This window comes from Pleurodeles waltl, chromosome 2_1 (genome assembly GCF_031143425.1).
Source record: "Pleurodeles waltl isolate 20211129_DDA chromosome 2_1, aPleWal1.hap1.20221129, whole genome shotgun sequence".
Classification (NCBI taxonomy): Eukaryota; Metazoa; Chordata; class Amphibia; order Caudata; family Salamandridae; genus Pleurodeles; species Pleurodeles waltl.
In genome coordinates this window covers 133,461,662-133,477,360 of record NC_090438.1, presented here as the reverse complement: position 1 = coordinate 133,477,360, position 15,699 = coordinate 133,461,662, and the positions used below count along the sequence as shown (strand labels likewise).

General features: G+C 43.2%; 1 protein-coding gene across 1 annotated transcript in view; it reads left to right on the top strand.

Moving 5' to 3' along the window:
- GAB3 (GRB2 associated binding protein 3) overlaps positions 1–15,699 on the top strand; it is a 293,254-nt gene that overhangs the window by 252,332 nt on the left and 25,223 nt on the right. Inside the window, exon 9 of the mRNA XM_069211804.1 lies at positions 14,596–14,706. Within this exon, the coding sequence (XP_069067905.1) occupies positions 14,596–14,706 (111 nt within the window). The remainder of the gene's footprint in view (positions 1–14,595; positions 14,707–15,699) is intronic.

Here is a 15,699-nt window from a genome sequence, read left to right as displayed (position 1 = left end):
GGTAGTTTTTAGGAGCGGGTGCGGTAGTTTTTAGGACAGGGTAGGTTATAGGGTTTAGGGCGAGCGGTTGGGTAGTTTTTTAGGAAAGGGTGGGGTAGGTTTTAGGAGATGGCATGGTAGCTTTTAGGGTTTAGGGCTGGGTGTTGGAGTAGTTTTTAAGACAGGGCAGGGTAGGTTTTAGGTTTCAGGGCAGGGATCGGGGTAGTTTTTAGGACAGGGAGGGGTAGTTTTTAGGACATGGTAGGTTTTACGGTTAATGGCGGGGGTTCAGGGTAGTTTTTAGGACAGGGCAGGGTAGCTTTTAGGATTTAGGGTTGGGTAGGTGGGTCAGGGTAGTTCTTAGAACAGAGTAGGTTTTAGGGTTTAGGGCAGGGTGGGGGGTTGAGGTGGATTTTAGGACAGGGTGGGGTAGGTTTTTAGAACAGGGCAGGGCTCAGGGCAGGGGGTGCAACGGGGCAGTTTTAAGGGCTTGGGCGGATAGAGTATGGTGTCAGGTGTAAGGGGGAGTGCGGGGGAGAATTTGCCATGCATGTTCCTTTACCAAACATGCTTTTACAGCAAATTTTCTGGAAAGGCATTATGCATGTTAAAGATGCGGTCGTTGTAGAGGCTGCATTGAAAAGGCATGCGTGATAAATGGATGCGTTGGTCCATCATACATCCATAAAATGTTAATATTGGACTTGGCCTTCTCGCAGAGTCATCCCCAAACGTTTTGCCTTCACCCTCCTTCACCCGTGTTTGTTGGCTTTTAGGACTGGGCACGTTACCACTGCTAACCAGTGCTAAGGTGCTTTTACTCCCTCCTTTAAACATGGCAACATTTGCTTACACTCGATTGGCACATATAATTTGCCTGTAAGTCCCTAGTAAAATAGCACTACAGGTACCCAAGGCCTGTAAATTAAAAGCTCAGTGGTGGATGCAGCTGTAAACCAGCAAGCTGTAAACCTATGCTCCATCCAAGAACAAGTTGGTGTCCGCAAAGGTCAGCAAGCACATTGCCACTGCATACCCACTCTAACGCCACCCAGCCCATCGATCTCCCTACGACAGACCGAAACAGGTAAGGTATGAATCACTACCTGCTTGGCCAGGGCATGCAGAAGGTGATTACCCTTAGATGACACCATTTAGGAACATCTAAGTAGGACATTTTGCAAGAGACAGAGAATTCTGTTTGTTGGTAATTTGCACCAGAGTAAATGATATGTGAAGAGGGAGGTAAAAATGAAAATGGAATTCTCAGTTTGCCCATGAACATCAATTCACCAAAATGCCAGGGGTAGCGGAAGCGACATTTCACACCACTTGACCTTTACTTTCATGCGGACACAACTTTACATATACCCAAGCATCCACACATACGTACACTGTCACTCACATAAAAGCACACTCACCCACAAGCACGCATTTTTTACTCGCCTGAGCTGCCAGGGATGGTCATGTTCCAGCGAATTGTACTCCATTCTTTATTACACTAATCGTGAATAATGTAGCATTATTTACTATTAGTGCAAAAAAAATGACAAACACACAAGGAAAGTAGAGCTCCACAGGAAGTCTATAAGCACGAGCTGCCTATTTGTTCCTGGAACTGATTTTGCCACCGCTGAGGCCAGGGGTTGCAAAGGCAGTGCCAGGGATTGCAAGATGCAAGCAAGGGGTTCCAACTGTGACCCCTGGCGACCCCTAATTGACGACCATGAGTTTTCCTTCTATGTAATTATAGTTGGCATGCATTTCTGCCTATCACAGCTTGACATTAGAAAACTTACTATACCAGTCACTTGTCATGTTGAAGCTTTCTGTCCTGGTTATTGGGTATATGGAAGGTGGCTATATTTGTTGCTGAGTATTTGGGATCTAGATAGAACTATTGCCGGGCAGGTGGAGAAAATTTGCTGTGAAAAACGATTAAGTGCACAATTAATCCATCCAGTAGGGCTCTACATTGCAGTATATTTACCTTAGTGATAACTAGATACACTTGAAATTGATCTACCTGGTATCCATCCTAAGCATGGGTGAAATGACGCCTGTGTGCAGAGAGAGGATGTGGCGTAACACCCTGAGCTGCTGATTTCGGAGCTGGGGGACCCAGGTTTGAGTCTCGTAGTCAGATCAACATCCTGTGATTCTGGGCAAATCACTTAGTCTACCCTGTGCCTACGATTCAGCACCTTAAGACCCTTACTCGTGATTTGCCATGATTTACAAATCCTGTATGTGGATCAGTAGCTGGGGGAGCACAGTACCATCTGGATAAGGTCCATGGCTGAGTCCACTGGCTGGGGTCTCTGCTTCCAAATGACCTGCCAAGGACCACTGAATCACTCTTTCCTACCTCCCTAGCAATGTGCTGGGACAGAGGAGGTTTCGGTATTTAAGATTCAGGGGTCTCTGACTTTTTCCATAGTGGGGCCTACTTCTGCTCAAGCAAAGTCCTCCTGAGCTACTAGCAAATTGTATCATGGTAAAATAGTGACAACGTATGTAACTTTACACTGCAAGCACCCTAAGCAGAATTGTCAGTAGCCGCCACCCAATCATTTTTGGAGAGTTTACCCGCAGAAATGCCAGGGAAAAAGCTTATTTATATTAAATGCCCCCATCCGCCCAATGAAATAGGAGGTAAATCATCACTTGCCTTCTGGCACAAGGGACATAACCACAGCAGTAAGTCTCCCCAACACATTTTGAATTATCATTCAAATATCGGCTTTACATGAGTTTTGGAATTGCAGCCTTTTGCCTTCACCAGCATCTAGGTTTCTGAATATACACATTTCAAATACCCCTTTCCATTTAGGACAAACAAGCTAAGTTTTCAGAAGAAAATCATTTTCTTAAAAAACATAAGTGTTGCCTTCAAAATATCAGTTTTTATTGTAGAAAATGCATGATCCTGAAATATCAGCTAATCATTTTCATCAAGTACTCATATGCACAAATGCCTCGTATGGCCAGTTTCTGCTTAAACTTCTCAGGTGTTACAATCATAATCTGTGAATCCTCACCATAACACAAAGGATGCCTGTGATATAACAATAAGGCCCACCTTTATGTCATCACCCCCATTTTTCAAGGTTATATACCATAACACCAAAGATGGCACTGTATAGCAGTCATGGCCATTATTATGCGAGAAGCGCTCACCGTTATGTCACAGATAGCTAAAAGTAGGCCATTGATGATCTTAATATGTCAGTGATGGCTGACATTATACCACAACTAAACTAAGTGTGCCCAAAATAGTCAAGGATGACCATTATTACGCTATTGGCAATATTAAGTCAGGAACAGACAGAATTGTGCCAGAGAATAACCCCTTTGATGAGGAGTAGCAAACACTTTTGGTGGTTCCTGAGACCAGATATCGTTTCCAGGGAGCGACACTGTTTGTTAGGGAGGGACGTAATGTCAAAGACACAGATAAAGGAGAATATATATATATATATATATATATATATATATATATATATATATATATATATGTTCGATGGCATGTGTAGCTGCAGATACACATGCTGTGCACTGTTCCTGCCATCTAGTGTTGGGCTCGGACTGTTACAAGTTGTTTTTCTTCGAAGAAGTCTTTTCGAGTCACGGGACCCATTGACTCCTCCCTTTCGGCTCCATGGGCGTCGACTCCATCTTAGATTGTTTTCTTTCCGCCATCGGGTTCGGACATGTTCCTCTTCGCTCAGTATTTCGAATCGGGAAAGGTAGCTAAGTATCGAAAATTCGTCGGTATTGTTCTTGTTCGTTACCGTTTAGTTCTAGGGTATCGGCACCGACATCAAGACCGCTTCGGGGCTTCCACTTTTCATTGAGGCCGGGTCGGCCCGACCACACCGGTCGTCCAAGTCTAATGGACCGGACCCCCTTCCGTTTCTGTCCTAAGTGTCACGCAAAGTATCCTTTTACAGACCAGCACCGGGTCTGTAACCTGTGTTTGTCGCCCGAACACAGAGAGGATACTTGTGAAGCCGGATGAATCCGAAGGTGAACGACCCTCAACGGTGCAACAAACTGTGAGTAAACCTGCCCGACCAAAACCCAGGGTCACACCAAAAAATTCAAGGCCACGGGGACGCCACCGCCAGCAGGCCATGGCTCAACCCACAGAAGGGAAGGTGACCAGATTACATCGGCACTGAAAAAGGCCAAAGAGTTGCCGTAGACTTCCGACTCCGGTCGAGATTCCGGCACCGAAAAATTTCAGCATCGAGTTGTCGAATCAAGCAAGCCTCGAAAGAGCTCCTCGGAACCGAAAAAGACAATTACATTAGGAATTTCGGCACCGAAAAAAACGGCTTCGGAGCCGAAACGATCATCATACACTGAGGAGCAAGGGCTTTCGATGCAACTCAAAGAAAGGCATAGATTTGAGCAAGATATGGATGTAGAAGAACCTGACCAAACGCAACAAAGGTTACAAATACAGAAGGATACAGGGAAGATACAGACCATCCCTCCACTCAGATCTAAAAGAAAACTAGCCTTTCAAGAATCAGAAATGCAACCAAAAGCCAAAGTGGTTAGAGACAAGTCACCATCACCACAGGTCTCACCACAACTATCCCTTCTGCATTCACCACAATTGTCACCAGTGGGTACACCGATAACGCAGTCACCCACACATACTGGGATGACCCAAGATGATGCTGATGCATGGGATCGATACGATCCACCTATATCGGACAACAGCCCAGAGTGTTATCCAACCAAGCCTTCACCACCAGAGGACAGTACAGCATATACGCAAGTACTAGCCAGGGCAGCTACGTTCCACAACGTAACAATGCACTCTGAACCAGTGGAGGATGACTTCCTTTTCAACACTCTGGCATCCACCCACGCATCCTATCAAAGCCTGCCAATGCTACCAGGCATGCTCAAGCACACACAACAGGTCTTCAAGAGCCTGTAAAGGGAAGAGCTATCACGCCGAGGGTCAAAAAGAAATATAAACCACCCAGTGTTTATGACACAACAGCTCACCCCGGACTCAGTGGTTGTGGGGGCTGCAAGAAAAAGGGCAAACTCACAATCATCAGGAGATGCCCCACCACCTGACAAAGAAAGTCGAAAGTTCGACGAAGCGGGGCAAGAGAGTGGCATCACAAGCAGCCAATCAATGGCGAATTGCAAATTCTCAAGCCCTACTTGCACGCTACGACAGAGCACACTGGGACGAGTTGCAAGACATCATCCAGCACTTGCCCAAGGAACACCAAAAACATGCCCAGCAAGTAGTTAAAGAGGGACAGGCCATATCAAACAATCAGATAAGGTCTGCATTAGACTCTGCAGATACAGCAGCACGAGCTGTCAACATGGCTGTAACCATTCGAAGGCATGCATGGCTGCGAAGTTCTGGATTCAAACCAGAAATACAACAAGCGGTACTAAATATGCCGTTTAACCAACATCAGTTGTTGGGCCGGAAGTCGATACAGTGATCGAGAAGATGAAAAAAGACACAGACACAGCCAAAGCCATGGGCGCGCTCTACTCCCCACAATTCAGAGGCACTTTTAGGAAACCACAATTTAGAGGGGGGTTTCGGCAACAGACATCTGAACCATCCACCTCCCAAACACAACCCACCTACCAGTCACAATACCTAAGGGGGGGGGGGTTTCGTGGTTCCTATAGAGGACAATTCCCAAGAGGAAGAGGGAAATTCCAGCCCGCCAAACCAAGCCCTAGCAAACAGTGACTTCAATGTCACACTACCCCAACACTTGTCACCAGTGGGGGGGGGGGGCTAACCAAATACTACCACAATTGGACACACATTACCACAGACACGTGGGTCCTATCAATTATCCAACATGGTTATTGCATAGAATTCACAACATCCCCTCCAGATGTTCCACCAAAACCGCGCAGATTTTCTCCACAACACTTAGACCTATTACATATAGAGGTCCAAGCACTGCTACAAAAACAAGCCATAGAGCTAGTACCTTATCACCAAAAGGGAACAAGCGTTTACTCCCTGTATTTCCTTATTCCAAAAAAGGACAAAACATTAAGGCCTATCTTAGATCTCAGAACACTGAATCTCTTCATCAAATCAGATCATTTCCACATGATAACACTTACGGACGTAGTTCCCTTACTAAAAAAAAGGGGAATACATGACAACACTGGATCTCAAGGATGCGTATTTCCATATACCCGTCCACCCATCTCACAGGAAATACCTAAGGTTTGTAATACAAGGCAAACATTATCAATTCAAAGTGCTACCGTTCGAAATAACAACAGCCCCCAGAGTATTTACAAAATGCCTAGCCGTAGTGGCAGCGCACATAAGGAGACAGCACATGCACGTATTCCCATATTTGGACGATTGGCTAATAAAAGCCAACACTCAGCAACAATGTCAATTTCAAACGCAATACGTCATAGATGCTCTACACAAACTAGGGTTTTATATAAATGACCAAAAATCACATCTACAACCATCCCAAATACAACAATACTTGGGAGCAACACTCAACACACAAAAAGCTTTTGCCACTCCAAGTCCACAAAGAATTCAGTCGTTCCAAATTGTAAAATCAAGCATGCAACCAAACCAACAATACACAGTAAGGTTTGTGAGGAAACTACTAGGCATGATGTCCTCATGCATAGCTATTGTCCCAAACGCAAGACTACACATGCTGCCCTTACAGCAGTGCCTAGCAAAACAATGGACGCAGGCACAGGGTTAACTCCAAGATCTAGTGTTGATAGACCGCCAAACACACTCTTCGCTTCAATGGTGGAACCCTGTAAATTTAAACAAAGGGCGGCCTTTTCAAGACCCAGTGCCTCACGCCATTATCACAACAGACGCTTCCATGGTTGGGTGGGGAGCACACCTCAACAATCACAGCATACAAGGTCAATGGGACAATCAACAAAAACTACTTCACATAAATCACTTGGAACTGCTAGCGGTATTTCTAGCATTAAAAGCGTCTCAACCACTGCTAACCCACAAACCCATTCTTGTCAAGACAGACAATATGACAACAATGTATTATCTAAACAAACAGGGGGGGACACACTTGTCACAGCTGTGTCTCTTAGCACAAAAAAATTGGCATTGGGCAATTCACAACAACATTCGCCTGATAGCACAATACATACCAGGCATTCAAAATCAGTTAGCTGACAATCTCAGTCGAGAGCAACAGCAAACTCACAAATGGGAAATACATCCCCAGATTCTACAGGATCACTTCTACCGCTGGGGGACACTAAACATAGATCTATTTTCAACAAAACAAAATGCAAAATGCCAAAACTTTGCGTCCAGGTACCCCCACCCTCAGTCCAAGGGCAATATTCTATGGATCAGCTGGTCAGGGATATTTGCTTACGCTTTTCCCCCTCTCCCGCTCATTCCTTATCTGGTCAGCAAACTAAGTCAAAACAAACTCAAACTAATACTTATAGCACCAACGTGGGCTCGCCAACCGTGGTACACCACACTGTTGGACTTATCAGTAGTACCCCACATCAAACTACCAAACAAACCGGATCTGTTGACACAACACAAACAACAGATCAGACACCCGTATCCAGCATCGTTCAACCTAGCAATCTGGCTCCTGAAGACTTGGAATTCGGATATTTAAACTTTTCAAAAGAGTGTATGGAGGTCATTAAACAAGCAAGAAAACCCACAACAAGACATTGTTACGCGAACAAATGGAAAATATTTGTTTGCTACTGCCAGGCTAATCAAATTATGCCACTAGAAGCCTCCACACAAAACATTGTAAGTTATTTACTACACTTACAAAAGTCAAATCTAGCTTTTTCTGCCGTTAAAATCCATCTCACTTCAATATCTGCAGATTAAACATACAAAATCACTTTTTAGAATCCCAGTTATTAAAGCCTTTATGGAAGGACTAAAAAGAATCATACCCCCAAGGACACCACCAGTACCTTTGTGGAATCTTAATATTGTATTAACACGACTCATGGGCCCACCATTTGAACCCATACATTCTTGTCAAATCCAATTTCTAACTTGGAAAGTAGCCTTTCTAATAGCCATCACATCACTTCGAAGAGTTAGTGAGATACAGGTATTTACTATTCAAGAACCCTTTATACAAATACATAAACATAAAGTGGTTTTCTGTACAAATCCAAAAATTTTACCAAAAGTCATATCACCATTCTATCTAAACCAAACGGTGGAACTCCCAATCTTCTTTCCACAACCAGACTCAGTAGCTAAAAGAGCATTGCATACATTAAACATTAAAAGAGCGCTAATGTATTACATTGACAGAACTAAACAATTTTGTAAAACTAAACAATCGTTCATAGCTTTCCAAAATCCTCATGCAGGTAACCCTATATCCAAACAGGGCATTTCCAGATGGATAGTTAAATGCATTCAAACTTGTTACCTTAAAGCTAAAAGTGAATTACCCATTACACCAAGGGCACACTCCACTAGAAAGAAAAGCGCCACAGTGGCTTTTCTTGGTAATATACCAATGAGAGAAATTTGTAAGGCAGCCAGCTGGTCTACGCCCCATACATTCACTAAGCATTACTGTGTAGATGTGTTAGCAACACAACAAGCCACAGTAGGACAGGCTGTATTAAGAACATTATTTCAGACAACTTCAAGTCCTACAGGCTGACCACCGCTTTTGGGGAGATTACTGCTTTGTAGTCTATGCACAGCATGTGTATCTGCAGCTACACATGCCATAGAACGGAAAATGTCACTTACCCAGTGTACATCTGTTCGTGGCATGATACGCTGCAGATTCACATGCGCCCTCCCACCTCCCCGGGAGCCTGCAGCCGTTTTATTTGCATGTAAATTGTAAATATGTAAATAAATATTCTTTTACTACACACTATGTACATACATTTCTACTCCATTGCATGGGCACCTCTAGTATCCTTACTCTACCAACTCCTACCTCACCCTTTGCGGGGAAAACAATCTAAGATGGAGTCGACGCCCATGCACAATGGCGCTGAAAGGGAGGAGTCACTCGGTCCCGTGACTCGAAAAGACTTCTTCGAAGAAAAACAACTTGTAACACTCCGAGCCCAACACTAGATGGCAGGAACAGTGCACAGCATGTGAATCTGCAGCGTATTATGCCACGAACAGATGTACACTAGGTAAGTGACATTTGCCATATATATATATATATATATATATATATATATACATATACATATACACAGATGAATGCACATGAGACATGAATTGTCTCAGCTCTGGATTCACACACAGCTCTCAGGCTGATCATGCATCCAACACATTTTGATTTTGATTTCTGCAGTCCCACACTTCTGTGGCTGCCACTAGTTGTTGCTCAGGCTACTAACAGCACTCTTCTTTCATGGCCCATTGTTCACACACTTATTGTGCAACGGATAGAGCAGGCCCTACAAAATGGGCAATCTCCTTCTTACTTACCTAGATTGAGAGTGGAGACAGATGGTGATGTAGCAGACCCATAGAGATGTGTTATCATGAGGTCCAGCTAATTTGTTTGGCCGCCTAGCTCTATAAGATCTTGAGATGAGCAGTGCTGCTTCTTTAATATACATAGACTCTCTGAATGAGGTACTGGACTTAGTTTCACAACTGAGGCTACTTGAGGGTGCTGGTGAGATACTAGTAGCTCCCACCAGTGGCGTAACATAGGCCCTCCCATGCTCCTTGGTGTGCGGGGTCCACGAGCTCCAGGGGGCCCCCTCAACACAATCTCCTAGCCTTAGAACTCCTGATTGAGTCAAAAGGGGGGGGGGCTCCATATAACTTGCAGGGGGTCCCCTTTAAGTTTTGTTATGCCACTGGCTCCCGCTGTACTCCCTGGACACCTCTGATTCAAATAGACTGACTGCAGAGGCCACAACCTGTCGGGGCTGGGAGCCAGACCATTGACAGATGTTTTCTTGGTCTACGTATGTTTTCTGCCAATGTACGGCAAAGGAGGAGCGATGTACCTATTTTGGGATGGGACATTGTCCGCCTGCTGCGGGCAAGGCTGACAGGGTTCACTAGCCAGACGTGACCTCCCCACTCTTTGCGGGGAAGAATGGATGTGAGTGGCCTGTGGAGGGGCTGATCACAGTGCATCTGGTTCCCCATTCTAAGATGAGCTGTGAACAGCTAGGTGGTGGCAGTGAACTGCCTGGTTATGGCCTGCAGGGGCATGCTTCACCGGCCCCAGGTAGACTTCCGTCTGTGTACTACAAAAGGTGGCACTCTTGCAGCTGAATATATTTTTTGATTCAGCTTTTTTAGCTTTAGGATCAATAGTTCAGTAGAACATGTTTTTTCATAGTAGAGATTCCTGAATTAGAAAACATTTCCTCAAACAATTTCCTTTTAACCTTTTTGAGCGGTCCAAGGTTTCCTGTATTTGTTAACAAATTTGCTGCATTAGCAAATAACGTCTGGGCAAAATATGTTTTTTGAAAAAGTGCTTCTAGTTGTGGGATCGCGCGTATATTAATAGTCAACAAATGTAGCAGGCCAACTCTAGGAGTAAACGGCATATCTGAGTAAAATATAAGTATCTATACAGAGTGAAGGTAAATTGTTAGCAGTGTCATGCTCAAAAACTGAGAACAATTATGCAGTCTAAGGCTAATTTGCCGTAATACCATATACTGAGTATGTATTTCTATAATTTTGTTTTCTATAAACAAACGAAACATATTGTCCACACCCCATGCATTTATATGCATCTGTACTTCATAATTCGTATGTGTGAGATGGGGGTGGGATGTAGTTTTATGTGCGGTTTAAAGCATTGAGAGATAGGACTCGGTTATTAATAATTAATGAATAATATACTTTTACAAAGAGAAGGTCGGTGGATTTTAGATAGCTGTCACCCAGGTCTCTTTATCCGATTGCATTAGCTATTTACAGTATAAAAATATTGACTGTTTTGGCCAAAAGGGAAAGCATAGTCTTTCTCTGCTAAATGTCTCTATCACTAAATCTAAATCAGAGATAATTTCTAGTAAAATGACACGTTTGATATACACACATATAAATTCATGCATTTTTGTGTTTGGATTTATTTAACATTAAAGGCTGTTTGAACTGTTCTGTGTGAGACCTTTGAGGCTAGATTGTGAGTGATTTTTAGTTGCTATTTGCCTTTCAGGTAAATTGTGATAAATTCCAGCATTAGGCGTACAGAAGCTAAGTTGATCAACCAGAAAGCAATGTGTTTTGGTGTAGTAAAGGACTCGGGTCCTGGGCTGCTGAGTACGGGTCCTGAGCCAAGAAGTACATCTCTGATTTATGCCGGGTTTGGTTTTTGCTTCAGACAGGATTACGACTATCTTTCTTGGCAAAGTCAATCTGGAGTCTACATTTTCTGGTTTACAACAGCCTTAACACTTGTCTGAAAAGCTTTAATAAATCAGGCCATTATTTTTAAACACAACAAGTTTAATTGCACATTCTGTACTCAAGATTTCGGGGTGCATCTAAACAAACTCGATGTATTCGCATTTCCTGCATGCTTTGGATTCTTGCTCGTATTCCATGCCTGCCCGTTCTTCCCACATGGGAAGGTAGTCACGATTCATGGTGTTCAGCTGCGGCCCTCAACTACCTTCTTCTCGGTTTACGAGAACAGGGCTGGGTTCGGAAAAATGGCCTGGTCACTGAACCTGATTTAGGTAGCAGTGTGATGTTCAAGTATGGAATTACGGTGGATACAAAGCTTGAGTTTTTTTTAATTATACAGAAAGTTTTTTATTAGCATTTTGTTTTATCTCCCCAAAAAAATGTATTAGCATTTTGGACAATCGAAAAAAAAAAAACCAAAGGGTCAAACCCTGATGATCCTCAGCTTGACCACCTCTTCTTCATGTCTAAACACAAGTAAATTAGAGGAAGCATGGAATGACACTGGTATGCGTCATGTGTGACAATGGTGGCGTGAGACTTGATACCTGTATAACGGGTTCACGCACTCTGAAGTGTAGCGCGGTCTCTAGTGTGAGCAAAAACAGCAGCTATTTCTACAGGATAAGTGGTGTCGAAAACGGCTTTTTAAAAAAAAAAAACCAATAGCAATTTGTATTTTATATTGAGATTGCTACTGCTGTTGGCAAGCTGAAAGAACCTGGGTTTCGCATCCTACTGACCCTCCATGGGAAACTTGGGATTATTACCCGATCCAAGCCTTTTCCCTAATAGTGATTGGTTATTTGGGGCATTCCCAATTCCTGCAACAGCCCTTTGGTCCCTCTTAATGGAGCCTTTCTGGGACTCAGCACAGGAGCAGCCCTGCTCGCCCTGTGTCTCGTTTTAATTGCTTTTCTAAACAGTCATTGGCAAAGCCAGTAGGTCTGAGTACAACGTGCACCTTAAGCACATTAATGCCAGAAAAAAACAACTAAGGAAGAATTTAGTGAAGGCTCAGTTGCCTTTAGAACAGTCCTAATTTTGCCTCTTGATCACAGTTTACAAGATGGGATTGAAGACATTTGTTTATTCAGTTTTTGCGTGAAAGTGTGAACGTTCTTATATGACAGTCAGTGCGATGGTGGCAGAGGTGTTGCAGTTGACTTGGGTTTTAGTCATTGCACCTGTTGGGAAACACTGTAAAAAAGAATGTTGATTAATCACCTTTATTGAGTACATCAACCCCCCTGAAGATGAAGGGCTGGGTTGGTCTCGTTGGAATTTGTCCCGGTGACTGCAGGTTGTAGACAGATGGTGGTAGCGACAGCCTAACTCTCTGGGCTACCTTACCAGCAGTAAAAGGTCCCTCAACACCTGCAGTAAGACCTATGCATGAGCACACCCCGTCTAAGGCCTGACTGCCAAACACAGAGAGTAGTCTTCCTCTAGAAGAGCCTGGTGTTGTTCCATGGGCATTTTCTACAAAGAGGCAAGTACTTCAGGAGCTGTTGGATATTTTGCAGTAATTGGAAAGTTCTGATGGTTTAAGACAAAAGTTTTAAATTGATAGCATGAGCTATGTTTAGGTCTGAGTATGGCATTCCTCAGTTTAAGTCATGTTGATGAAACTATCACCTGTGGACGTTTAAATAGAAGCGCAGTGGTTAATTAGAAGCTGAGAGGTTTGAGTAGAAGCATTGTGGTTTACTAGTAGCTGTGAGGTTCAAGTAGAAGCGCATTGGTTTACTAGAAACTGTGAGGTTTGAGTAGAGGCACAGTGGTTTACTAGTAGCTGTGAGGTTTGAATAGAAGCGCAGTAGTTTACTAAAAGCTGTGAGGTCTGAGTAGATGCACATAGGTTTACTAGTAGCTGTGAGGTTTGAGTAAAAGCGCAGTGGTTTACCAGAAGCTGTGAGGTCTGAGTAGATGCACATAGGTTTACTAGTAGTTATCTTATTGTTCCAGGCTCGTGCTTGTGTTCAATGTATTTCTGGGATCATCTGTCTTTTTCGGTGACTTGATCGCTGTTGAATCATCCATTTGTTTAGAAAACCCATATTCACTGGCAAGGTCACTGGAGTATAGTAAAGTAGCGCCTATTTCATCATCTGTGGGAGACATGCAAGAAACGTATTTGAATCAATATAGGCAGTTATGCTAGAGCATTGGTTAGGTATCATGAAAGCAGTGATGCTAGAGTGCTGGTTGGTGATCATGAAAGCAGCGATGCTAGAGCACTAGTTAGTGATCATGAAAGCACTGATGCTAGAGCGCTGGTTAGTGATTATGAAAGCACTGATGCTAGAGCGCCGGTTAGTGATCATGAAGGCATAGATGCTAGAGAATTAGGTAGTTATCATGAAAGAACTGATGCTAAAGCGGTGGTTATTGAACATGAAAGTAGTGATGTTAGAGCAGTAGTTAATTATGAAAGCAGTGGTGCTAGAGCGGTGGTTAGTGATCATGAAAGCACTGATGCAAGAGCGCTGGTTAATTAGCATTAAAGCAGTGATGCTAGAGCGATGGTTAGTGATCATGAAAGTAGTGATGTTAGAGCAGTAGTTAATTATCATGAAAGCAGTGATGCTAGAGTGCTGGTTAATTATCATGAAAGCAGTTATCATGAAATCTCTGACGCTAGATAACTAACGCTAGTTAGTTTTCATGCTGACCGAGACTGGTTAGTTGTCATGAAAGCAAAGAACACATGTATTGCATACCACTACTATACTACTGTTCTTCAGCAATGAATGTAATAAATTAGCATTAACTCTCCTAATTTTAAATGCTTATGAATCGTTCCTTGGATTAGTCCAGGGTATGAAATGGCTGTGACCCACATTATGGAGCAAATGACTCTTAGATTCTCTTTTGAGTTATTGCAAAGTCTAGGGAATCCTTCTATATTCTTTGTAAACATTACCCATTTATATTAAATATTAGTTGCCTGCTAGAGGTTGGTAGACTGAGTACCATGAGCGGGTAATATTAACATCTAATATTTACAGTGCTTAGAAACTACAAAAGTTTGGTATGACGCTTTATATAAAAATAAGCTATTACTAATGTACCTGAGTATTAATGTTGCTAACAACGAGATTTAAAGCATTCCCGCTTTAAGCGTCTCACTAATGTATCTCCAACTTGCCATGTTTCACCAGGTGCAGAAGCAGGATTCACCGACCGGGGAAACTCATCCCTGGCAGCGGAAGTTTAACCTCGACTATTTAGCACTGGTTTTCAACTCAGCGTCACCATCACCTGTACAGAAGGTAAGAGCTATTTATGAAGGTGTTGCTAGTTACTTTCAGATTTCCTTGAGGACATGTCCTTCAGAACTACTTTTCTGGAAATTGCCATTAAGAGGATTGAGGTTATGAGGAATAGAGGTGACCTGCTGAGAATTAAAATGTATGCCAGTTATGGAGGCTCAGGTCTGGATAAGCAGCAGTAAGAACACAGACAAAACTTCAGCAGAAGCAGAACATAGCGACAGCAAGGAGAACTAAGGAAACATCTGTAGGGGAGCATTGACCACAAACCTTAACTGATATGTACACATTGTTAAGGAGTTCAGGGGCTGAGGAGCCAATACTTTCCAATCACATACATCTTGGAGTCTCTGGCCTGATTACAACTTTGACTGAGGGCATTACTCCGTCCTGAATGTGACGGATATCCTGTCCGCAGTGTGACAAGTTCCATAGGATATAATGGAACTTGTAATATGGCGGGTGGGATATCTGTCACATTTGGGATGGAGCAATCCCGTCCGCCAAAGTCGTAATCATGCACTTAGTGTTTAGCAGACTGTGGAACAGGACTGTATAAGACAGATAAAATTGCATCTAAAGATTCCCATTGATGCATTTAAGGTGCTTAGAAACGGACACTTTGAACGCCATACAAAAAAGTACACTCATATCATCACTGGACTGTGAGGTAGCACAAAGAGTCACAATAAAATAAAAAACTCTTTTGAGGTTCAGTCTTTGAATGCATTGATGCTTCAGTAACCGAGGGACAGGCAAGCAAAATCTAAGGACCAGTGGATTCTAGAGGTGTGTGGAGAATATAGCCACAGGCAGAATGCACAAAGGAAATCTTTCAGAAAGCGCCATTGGCTTTTGGGATCTAGAGTTAACATAAACATAATTCAAATGTACACGGAAATCTTCTCAGACAGGAACAAGAGCTTTCGAGATCGTAGTGGACACAAACACAGAATGCATACAGAAAAACTCTCAAAATTGAAACTCTGCTCG